This window comes from Rhinolophus ferrumequinum, chromosome 20, assembly GCF_004115265.2.
Source record: "Rhinolophus ferrumequinum isolate MPI-CBG mRhiFer1 chromosome 20, mRhiFer1_v1.p, whole genome shotgun sequence".
NCBI classification, from domain to species: domain Eukaryota; kingdom Metazoa; phylum Chordata; class Mammalia; order Chiroptera; family Rhinolophidae; genus Rhinolophus; species Rhinolophus ferrumequinum.
In genome coordinates, this window is record NC_046303.1 from 28,823,269 (window position 1) to 28,835,421 (window position 12,153).

Genomic DNA, 12,153 nt, shown 5'->3' on the forward strand with positions numbered 1-12,153 from the left:
GCTCAACAGCTGAAAAATTCTGTTTCTAGAATTCTAGAAGCTAACGAGACAGTAAAGGACTCACTAACTCAGAAAGATAGAACTGTAGGTCAGAGATGTGCAACAAAGGATCGCCGAAGAACAAAGAACCCATGAAATTACAAAAGACAGTTGTAAAAATCTGTCAAGCCCAGGGAATGTAAAAGCATTATAGAATAGTACCAGTCAAGTAGGAACATTTCTTTTCCCCTTACCTTTCCCTCTCTCCCCCATGCTCCAGCTCCAGAGGGGTCAGAAACAGTAGCTATGGAGTTAGGAAGGAGGTGAGCAAGAAACAGAAAAGGAGCCTCCAGGATCCCTTCACCCATGAAGTCACCCAGCTGTAGCAGGCCCTAGTTGAGAGAAGAAGAGTAGCTATAACCATGAAAGAAGTTAGAGCTTTGACTATTCTAAGAGACTGGAAAGCATGCTCACTTGAAAGGACCCGGGAGTGTAAGAGTGATCCGATTCTGGTTTTGTACCACGGGCAGGAAATGAACTTCTCTCACCGAATAGGACAGTGGGAAGTAACAGAAAGTCCTTTAGAGATCATCCCTTAAAGTCTTAGTTGTCCTAATATGTAATTAAGTTCTTTAAGAAGTAGATTATCTACTGTTCCTTTTGAAATTCTAGATGCTTACACAGTATTGAGCATACAGTCTTATTCATTTGATGTTATTCCATTAATAAATGCACGCCACTAAGGGCTAATGATGTATGTTAAATCAATGTCTTAAATGTTTAACTTTCTTCTCTTTTACTTCTACTAAATACCATGTTTTCCCAAAAATAAGACCTAGCCGGAAAATCAGCTCTAATGCGTCTATTGGAGCAAAAATTAATATAAGACCCGGTCTTATTTTACTATAATGTAAGACTGCGTCTAATATAATATAATTTAATATAATATAATACCGGGTATAATATAATATAATATAATATAATATAATATAATATAATATAATATAATATAATATAATATAATATAATATAATACAATACTGGGTCTCATAAAATATAATGTCATATAATAATGAGTATAATATAATATAATACTGGGTCTTATATTAATTTTTGCTCCAAAAGACACATTAGAGCTGATTGTCCGGCTAGGTCTTATTTTCGGGGAAACATGGTGTATAGAAATCAAGCACCATAAAAAGTAGTAAGTATTAATTAAATCTTTATGATTTACTTAGCAGACATCCTAAACTCTAGTTATGCTGTATAAATTAATTTTAAATTGTGTTGATATAAACAGGGAACAGCATATCTAACCAATGGAAAAGTACACTTGTACATTTGTGTAGTTTGTAAAATCTAAATAAAGGTTGGATCAACAACTCCTCAGTACACGCAATTCAAAAGAAGAAAATTAATCTTTTCATAAAGCAAAATGATGTCTCACTTGAATTCATTTCCTTAACATGGACACAAACCACAACCTCACTATAAACTGGTATCAATTACAGTTTCTGATAAATGTATCGATAACCTGATTGCCTTTTTTTGGTAGGTAATTTGCTTTTTTTCCTAATTGCAAAGAAGTGTGTGTGTCCTTTATCTACAATTCCGTTACACTATACCTAAAGGTCAGAATATTTTTCTTTGTCCTGTTTTTCCTCCTGGGACCTGGAGGAAACATAAAGATACACATTGCTCACCAAATCTAGCTAATTTTCAACCTTAAAAAAATTTCTCTTCTCTGATGCTTATTATTGTTACATTCTGGAACTCCTAAGTCGATCTATTTTCCATGTTTCTTAACTTCTCCTTCATATTGAAACTTCTTTATCATTTTGTTCTATATTTTACCTGATTTGCTCATCCATGACCATCATCCTTTCAATTTTCAGTTGAATCTTTTGATTCACTAATGCTCTCTTCTGCTATGTCAATTTAATCTACTAAAGAGTTTTTCATTTCACAACTTTTGTTATTTACAAGATTTGCAAATGGACCTTTATCATTCCACCTGTTCTTATTTACTCCTATTCTCATTGGAAGTTACTATGTCATTTGGAATTCTTAAACATTTTTATGTTTAAGTTCTTTTTTGGGACTGTGTTCTTATCCTTCTTTCCTCAGATGTGAATGGTCCTATTTAATGTATCAGTTGTCTCTTATGGCAACAGATTCCTTATATTCCCTGAAATACCTGTTTGCAAGCTCACTTTATGTGGAAGTTTTATCTTTCATGAGCTCTTTCTCACCATGTTGTTTCATGGTTGCTCAGAATAGCCCTCTGGAGTTGCACAGCTTCTGAGTAGGTCTTAAATTAGGAAGACTGGGGCTCTGGTCCCCACCTGGGTAGAGCTCTATTCCGGGTGACACACACACACGCACACACACACACACACACACACACACACAACATATGGTTACTATGTATTTCCATTTTTGCACAGCTGCTCTCTGGCCCACAGGAAAACACCAACAGTGTCACATGGAATTAATCTCTGCCCTAGTTTTACTGCCTAGAAACATGGTCCTAGTTCCTTGCTTTACACACAGAGTCCAGTTCCAATCTCCCACCACTTGCAAGATGCGTTTGGTGCTCTTAAAATGTGTAGAAATCTATATTCTCTCTTAAATTTGGCTTAAAAATTTTCCCACTAGCCCCAGGGAAAATGAGCGAGCCAGGTTTCCATGAGCCAGACAGCACTGCCATCCACTCACCACAGAGGATTCCGTTTCTTTTGCGGCCCGCAGGGGTTTTCCTTGCCTTAAGGTAGCTAGAACCTATTTACGTATTTCTTTAAAAACTTTCACATTGCATCCTTATAAGCTTGGAGCAAAGTGGAGGCAGATTATACAGGTACTTTCTCTGACATTTTAATCAGAAATCGTGATGCAAATTATCTCAGGGGGAGAGTATGTATGTGACTCGGGAAGAATGGATGTGATGAAGTTGAATTTGATCCTATGACATGAATGCAGATCAAGTTATTTTTTAAAAACACTGGATTTTAGTAGTATACAATGTTTTAAAATGTTACTGTTTCAATAATAGTTTTCACTTTTCATAATTTTCTCAAATTCCAGTTCTGCTTTCTATTATAAATATTCTCTTTTTACTTTTAGTCTTCACCCATGTACTCTTACAATTTTTCCAGCCACAGTTATATATCATATAGAATTTAATATCTTCATGACATATCACAGAAATACCAACAGTCTTTTACATCTATTCCTTTTTTTCACCTTTACTAAGGTATAATTTACATTCCCTTCACTTCATCCATTGTAAGGGTAAAATTCAGTAAGTTTTAATCACTTTGTAGAGTTATATAACAATGCAATGAAGTTTTAGAACTTTTTTCATCACATCCCAAATTTGCTTTGACTCTATTTGTGGCCAGTCACCACTCCCACAGCCCCACTCCCAGCCACATGCAACCACTGTAAGGGCTTTTTCAACTCTATAAACTTGCCTTTTCTGGCATTTCAATGTAAATGGAAACATATAATATGTAGTCTTATTCATCTGGCTTCTTTCACTTAGCAGAGACTGGCAAACTACAATCTGCAGGCCAAATCTAGCTTGCCACCTGTTTTTGTAAATAAAATTTATTGGAACATAATCACGCCCATTCCATATTGTCTGTGTCTGCTTTCACACTACAACAGCAGAGCTGAGTAGCTGCAGCAGAGAGAATATGGCCCACAAAGCCTAAAATATTTCCCATCTGGCCTCTCCCGGAAAAAATTTGCTGACCTTTAACTTAGGGAAATGTTTTTGAGATTCATTCACGTTGTAGCATGTATCAGTATTTATATTCAGTATATCGTTTCTTTTTATTGCTGAATAGTATGCCGTTGCATGAATATACCACATTTTGTTTATCCATTTACCTATTGGTCGGTATTTTCCACTCTTTAGTTTTCTGGATACCTCTGCTATAGACAATTATGTACGTGTCTCAGTGAAGACATGTATTTTCATTTTTCTTATAGATTCCTAGGAACGGAATTGCTGGGTTACATGCTACGTTTCTGATTAATTGATACAGAAACTGAGAAACTGTTTTCCAAAGTGGCTGTACCATTTTATATGCCCAATGACATTTGAGGGTTCCAGATTCTCTTTATTCTCGCCAACATTTGGCATTATCTGTCTTTTAAATTACAGTTGTAGTTGGTGTATAGTTGTATCTCATAAATTAAATTTGTATTTCTCTAATGACTAATGCTGAACTTTTGCCATCCATACATCTTTGGTGAAATACTTCTATTCAAGCGTCTTACCCATTTTTTAAGTGGATTGTCTTATTATTATAGACTTGTATGAGTTCCATATATATTCTGTGTATAAGCTCTATATTTCTATCAGATATATGATTTGCTAATATTTCTTCCAGTTTGAGGCTTGTCTTTGCATTCTCTTAGTAGTGTCTTTTGAACTGTAAATGTTCATTTTAATAAAGTTCAACTTTTTTTTTCTTTTATGGCCTTGCTCTTGGAGTTGTATCTAAGAATGTATTGCCTAATCCAAGATCTTCCAGAAGTTTTATAATTTTACAGCTTATATTTAGGACTACGATCCATTTTGAGTTAATTTTTCTCTACGGTGAGAGTCAAGGACTGAAGTTTTTCCTTACATATGGGTATACAATTATCCCAGCACCACTTGTTTGGAAACACTGTCGTTTTCAATTGAATTATGTTGGCACCTTTGTTGAAAATCAATTGACCATAAATATAAGGGTTTATTCCTGGCTTTACAATTTGATCCATTTATCTATATGTCTTCCTTTATGCTAACACTTTGCAAACTTCATTAATGTACATTTATAAGAAGTATTAAAATTATGTAACATAAGTCCTTCAATTTTTTTCCTGGCTTTCAAAATTATTTTGGCCATTCTAGGTCCTTTGTATTTCCTCATAAATTTTAGAATTACCTCGTCAATTTCTACCAAAACCAAAAAATCTGGGATTTTAGTACAGATTACTGTGAATTAATACTGAGTGTTATAATCCATGTACAAAGTCAGTCTTTCCATTTATTTAAATCTTTAATTTGTCAAACAATGTTTTGTTGTTTTCAGTGTAAAAGTCTTGCACTATTTTGTTCAACTTATCCCTAAATATTTTAATCTTTTTTGATACATCTATAATAAACTGTTTCCTTATTTTTTGGCTTATACATATCTAGTATCTAGGCATACACTTGATTTCTGTATATTGATCTTGTATCCTGCAACCTTAATGAACTTATTAGTTCTAGTAATGTATTTATATATTCCCTAGAAGTTTCTACATATAGCAGCATCATGTTACCTGTGAATAAAGGCAGTTTTACCACGTCCTTTACAATCTGAGTATTTTATTTATTTTTCTTGCCCGATTGCACTGATTAGAGAACCTCTTGTACGATACTGAACAGAGAAGTAATAACAAGGTGACAGGGGACATTATTGCCTTGTCTCTGATCTTAGGAGGAAAGCCTTCCGGCTTTCACTATTGAATATATTATTTGTAGGTTCTTCATAAATGCCCTTTTATCAAGCAGGTAATGTTCTTTTTTTTATTTCTGGTTTGTTGATTTATTTTTTTCCATGAATTGATATTGGAGTTTGGAACACACTTTCTCTGACTCTACTGAGATGATTATATGATTTTGTTCTTTATTTTATTATTATAGCTTATTACATTAATTGAATTTCAGATCTTAAACCAACTTTGTATTCCTTGGAGAAATCCCACTTGCGCATGGTGTTCAATCCTTTTAATATGTTGCTGGATTTGTTTTGCTAATATTTTGTTAAGAGCTTTGCATCTATATTCAAGAAAGATTATAGATCAATATCTGCAATTTTATTTTCTTAAGATGTCTTTCCTGGCTTTGAAATCAGGTAACTGTGACCTAATAAAATAAATTGGAACTATTCCATTCTCTTCTATTTTCTGAAAGAGTTTGTGAAGTATTAACATTATTTCTTCTTTGAATATTTGATTAGAATTCACCAAATATGATATGGGGATTTTCTTTTTCGAAAGATTTTTAATTGCTCATTCAATTTTTCACTTGTTACGAGTCTATTTCTATTTTCTATTTGTTCTTAAATCAGTCTAGGTAATTTGTTTCTTTCTAGTAATTTGTCTTTCTAAAAATGTATCATTCATTTCATTTTAGTTTCTAAATTGATGACATAAAGTTGATCAAAATATTTCTATATAATACTTTTAAGTTCTGTAAGGTTGGTATTAATGTCACCCCTTCCACTGCTGATTTTGGTAATCTGTGTCTTCTTTTTAACTTGGTCAGTCTAGATAAGGTTTGTCAACTTTGTTGATCTTTTCAAAGAACCAAGTTTTAGTTTAATTGATTTTCCTCTCATAGTTTTGTTTCATTGGTTTCTGCTATATTTTTATTGTCTCTTTCCTCTGCTACTTTTTGGTCTGGTTTGCTCTTCTTTTTCTCGTTTCTTAAAATGGAAGCTTGGGTACTGATCTGAGAATTTTTTTTGTTTTTCTAATATACACATTTAAAGGTATAAATTTTCCTTGAAGTACTGTCTTAGCTGCACACATAAATTCTAAGTTGTCTTTCTGTTTGTATTCATTTAAATATTTTAAAATTTCCCTTGTTATTAGAAAAGCATTGTTTAATTGACAAATACTTACAGTTTTCTAAGATTTCTTTCTGTTCCAGAATTCCAACCTTTTGTAGTCTACTAAGACTTGTTATATGGTCTATCCTAGAGAATATTTCACACATGTTTAAATAGAATGTGTATTCTGTAGTCACTGGGTAAAGTTTTCTATATATGTCAGTTAGGTGAAGTTGATTGCTAATGTTTTTGAAGTCTTCTATCTCCTTTCTGATTTTCTGTCTAATTAGTTGTTCTATCAAGTATTGAGAATGGGGTTTTGAAATCTCCAATTAATATTGTAGAAATTGTATTTCTCCTTTTACAGTCTTGCTTCATGCATTTTGGAGTTGTTGTTAAATGTATACACAATTTATGATAGTTATACACTTCAGATGTATCGATCTTTTTATCATTATGAAAAATGCCTCTATTTGTCTTAAGTGGTATTTCTTGTCAAAGTCTAGTTTGTCTGATAAGCTTTCTTATGATAACTGTTTACATTGCGCATCTTTCCCCATCTTTTTATTTGCGTCTTTCAATCTAAGGTGTGTTTCTTAGACAGCGTGTAGCTGATAGTGTTTCTTTTTTATCCAGTTTGACAATCTCTGCCTTTTGAGTAAAACATTCAGTCCATTCACATTTAATATAATTATTTATATGATTGGATTTACTTCTGCTGTTTTGCTCTTCAGTTTCTATTTGTGTCACATCTTTTTTTTATTCCTGTTCTTTCTTTACCGCTTTCTTTTGTGATATTTTTTAGTGTACCATTTTAATCTACTCTGATATTTTTACTTTCTATTTTGTTAGTTATTTTCTCAGCAACTGCAATACGGATTGTAATACACCTCTTAATTTATTACAATCTACTTCAAAATAATACTTAATTCCACTAAAATAAAAACTATATGTCCTTCCCTTTGCCCCTGTTTTGTGTTGTCTTATGTATATTTCACATATATGTTATAAACCTATGATAATAGTGTTATATTGTTTTATGTGATCTTATGTGTTTTAAATATGTGGAAAAATGAAAAAAATATATTAATGGACTCTTTCATATTTACCCATAGACTTACCATATCTAAAACTCTTCAATTCTTCCAATGGATTTGAATTAGGATCTGGAGAGTTCCTTCAATATTTCTTATAAGACAGTCTAGTAGCAGGGAATTCTCTATCTTTATTTACCTGGGAATATTTCATTTCACCTTTATTTTAGAAGACTAGTTTTTCTGGATATAGAATATTTGGTTGACAGTTTTTCTTTCTTTTAGCACTTTGAATATGTCCTGATTTATGGTCTCCACTGTTTCTGATAAAAAGTCAGCCTTTAAAAGTATCATTGGTTCCCTATGTGAAATGAGTGTTTTGTGTTTTTTTTTCATTCCAGCTTTCTAAATTTTCTCTTTTCCTTTGGCTCTCAGCAGTTCAACTATGATGTGTCCATGTGTGGCTCTTTTTTATGTTTTCCTGCTTGGGGTTTGTTGAGCTTCTTGAATCTACAGATTTTTTTTTTCCCCCATCAAATCTAGAAAGTTTTCCACCATGATTTCTTCAAATAGTTTTTAACTCCTGTCTTTTTCTCCTGTGTCTCCCATTTCATGTATGTGTATGTACTTAATGTTTTCCCACAGGTCTATAATGGTCTTTTGGTTTGTTTTCAATCTTTTGCTCTCTGGTATCAGGGTATGTAAATTCTACTGACATATAATCAAATTCACTGATTCTTCTGCCATTTCAAATCTCCCGTTGAGCCATCTAGTGAATTTTTAACTTTAGTTACTATACTTTTTAGAGTTTTTGTTTGTACCTTTTCTTATAATAACTCTCTTTGTGAAAATCCTTTACTCATTGAATCACTGTCATCCTACTTTCCTTTAATGCCTTCGACGTGGTTTTCTTTACGTCTCTGAACATATTTATAATAGCTGTTTTGATATTTTTGTTTGCTAAATCCAATATATGGGGACACAGATATAGTTTCTATTCACTGCTTTTTTTTTCTCTTAAGTATGGGTCATACTTTCTTGTTTCTTTGTATATCTCTAACTTTTAGTTGAATGTTGGACATTTTAGATAATATATTTCAGCAACTCTACAATCTTATTTTCTCTGAGAGTAGTTGTTGCCTTATCTGTTTATGTTTTAACAACTCGATGGACTGAAAGTCTGTTTTTGACATAATGTGTGGCCACTGATGTCTCTACTCCATTATTTTACCCCTCATTTTTCTTTTAAAGGCTGGTCTTTTTAAGGCCTTTTAAAAAGTATCTCCAGTTTTCACCTTAGTGTTCAGCCAGAGAATGATCAGAGATTTTACTCAAACATCTCAATCCACTAAGGCTTCCACTCCCAGCATGATATTTGTGTGTAGAATAAGCAATGCATTCAAAGTCTAAACTTTTTACAAGTTGGCCCCAGGTTTTATTATCTCTGCTCCTGCTTAAAGCTCCTCTCTATATATTCTTAGGCTCAAGTGACCAGTGAGGCATGGGTGGCGTGGGCCCACTTCATTCTTGCTGGGCCTATGCCTCCAGTCAACCTGGGACATACGGTGAATTTATCAAGCCCCCATGACTGTCTTGCCTTCTAGGACTCTATAAAATCTCGCTCCTTCATGAGTCTATTGCTTGCCACAAACTGGACCACAGCCTAACACTAGTGGAGCCACTGGCCCTCCCTGTTCTTTTGCAACTTAAGGTCACTATTTTAATCAAAATATCCAAGTGCTCTCTCATCGGCAGGGATAGCAAAGCTCCTGCTTTTCAAGGCCTGCCTCATGCTGGTTGAAATGCCACACCAATAAAGCTGGGGATGAGGAAGAAGGGAAGAAGAGTAGCACCAGATAAGAACAATACAAACGTGTATTATTCTACCCTGGGCACAGTTTTCATGAATGAAGCTTCTCAATTTGTTTGGTTGATTTCCAGAGTACTGAATTAGTTGTTTTATCCAGCCTTATGATTGCTTTGGGGGAAAGCAATCAAATCTCTCACTCAGTCATGTCAGCCATTCCTTTTTTAATAGTGCATATCAAGTATTGCTGTAGTCCAAAGTTCAACTATGCCAAATCTTGGTTACAACTCTGAGACTGTATTTACCTCTGAGATAAAATTACAAGTTCACTTTTTTTGTTATTCACATTTTATGAATAGATATGTAGCTACTCTAGACTAAATATTTTCAACTCAGCTTCCTTTCTCTTTTTTTGCTACTGGGAAAAACTGATTTTGTGCCTATGTGTTTATGTGTAGGGTAAAAAGAAATTGAGGATTGCTCTACATCAATAGTATAAAGAAGCTACTAAAAATATAATACAGTCACAGGTAAAATCATGCTAATAGACTAGATCTACTTAGTCTAGATACCACAATATATGCAAGATACTGATAATCCATAGTATATGAAAATGATACTGAAAGGAAACTGTGGCATATGAAAAGTACTTGAAAGAAATGTCAATGTTTGTGCTGAAGAAAAATACCATATGGTTAGCCTCTCAAATATTTAAAGTAAACTTATACAATAATACAGAGGGCAGAGTCAAAATTAAGAGGTATAATTCTGAGTTCAAGATCCAAAGTAAACTATTTAACAACTTAAGCTAAAACAACTGAAATGGTTTGGTTCTCTTGCAAAGTGATGAGCTTCCCTGACTGAGAATGATAGTAAAAAGAGCAGACGACCATCTTTTTAAGGCGTGTTTACATAGGAGATGAACTAGATGACCTTTTAACTCTAAGTTTCTATTAAAACAAATAGAAAAGATTATAGATAGATAGATACAGGAAAAATAATCTAAAATACACACAAAGATGATCATAATTTCATGATCTTAGCTATCTTAGTTATCTTAGCTCATAACAAATAAGGGAGTAGGTCATGAAAACTATTTCTAAAAGATACAAGTTCCACCGTCCCATTGGATCTCAAAGAGCAACAATATGCTGGCTTTCACAACCAAGCTATGTATTAGAAGCAGCAAACACTTCCCTACCATTGTACAAAGCCATGATCTATAGTTCTGGTTGCTGTAACTCAAAAACAAGAAAGCTGAAGTGGGAACAAAACATAATGAAAATGAAGAAGATCTAGAGATGATTACATAAAATCGGAATTCATTCTGGAAAGGCAAAAGCTGAGAGGATGCAGAGCAAATATTTATATAGAACATGAAGGGCACAGATAAGGTAAACTCAGACTTGTTGACTAAAATGTGGGAGGCAACCCTTAAACTCTGAAAGAGGTAAAGTTAGTACAAATAAAGGAAGTACTATAATACTCAGGAAGTACTATAATACTGTAAGATAATTTGCTAGGACCAAAATAGGTTGCAGGCTGAAAACAGAAATAACTTACCTCTTTCAGTTGATCAGCACTCCCCCATGATGCAGAACGTTGATGTGACCTCTTTTCTGCTCCCTCTTCTGCCCAGCAGCTAGGTGTCTTTAAAAAAACAAAACGAAAAAGAAGGAATTTCGTCTTTACTCCTTATTCTCACAGCAACTCAAAATCTTAGCGTATACCAGTGAAGGGACTGTACTAAATACTAAAATCCTTTAAACACTAAGATTTTCATGACTTTGTGAAATACTTAAAGCATTCTGAATTAGAAATGTCTAAATTAGACATGATCAACTTAAGATGTTTCTAAGTAATGTTACTCAAAACATTTTATTTTTCACATCAACATTAATAAAATACTAAAATGTAATAAAAACGCTAAATCCCAAACAGTAAGACCATTTAGTAGCTGTATTAAAAAAAACAAGGAAAAAAACACAATATTGAAGTATCATTCTTACTACACGAGAGGACACTCAGTGTAATGTAAATTAGGGAAAGTAAAAACCACAAGTTAAAGGCAAATGGTAATGATTATCTCAATAAATATATATGGTTTTACAAATTATTTTTATTACATACTGAAAAAAATCATTGCTTAAATTGAGGCTGCACCTGTGACTCTACATTATATATAACTTCTTATGAAGAAGCCAACAGTTCTACTTTATACAATTCAAAATGCTTGTGGACAACTTTTAAAATAATTACCACCTCTTAAAAGTAATGAAATTCCAAAATGAAACGAATAACGATTAAATGCTAATGGAACAAAAATACAAATAAACTGCTTAAACAGTTCAAATACTAAAGTGAAGCTGTTTAGTCATAATTGAGAGAGTAAAATATTTTATTCTACAGACAAGTGCAAGGATAAGAGGTATCAATATATTAAATAATCTGCTTTCAAAGAACTACTTAGTTATAAAAATTTCCTAAATTGAGTCTTAGATAAGACAAACTACTATGAAATAATTTAGCCCCCCCAAGTAATCATATCTTTAATAATCATTTTTTCTAAAATTATTCAATCATAAGTTTATTTTAGTCAAACTTTTATTTTGAGAATTTATATACCTTAATACTTTCACCTTTCTACCAAGTGGAAACATTACCTTTGTCAACAAATGATTGAGAATCACAATGTTTAAAACTCAAACTGCATTCACAGAAAATGAGTCAAATTTCT

At 33.0% G+C, this 12,153-nt stretch overlaps 1 protein-coding gene across 2 annotated transcripts in view; it reads right to left on the reverse strand.

Moving 5' to 3' along the window:
* Positions 1 to 12,153, reverse strand: part of GLCCI1 (glucocorticoid induced 1) — a 95,580-nt gene that overhangs the window by 34,549 nt on the left and 48,878 nt on the right. For both annotated transcript variants that reach the window (XM_033088050.1, XM_033088051.1), the window contains exon 3: positions 10,980 to 11,066. In XM_033088050.1, the coding sequence (XP_032943941.1) occupies positions 10,980 to 11,066 (87 nt within the window). The remainder of the gene's footprint in view (positions 1 to 10,979; positions 11,067 to 12,153) is intronic.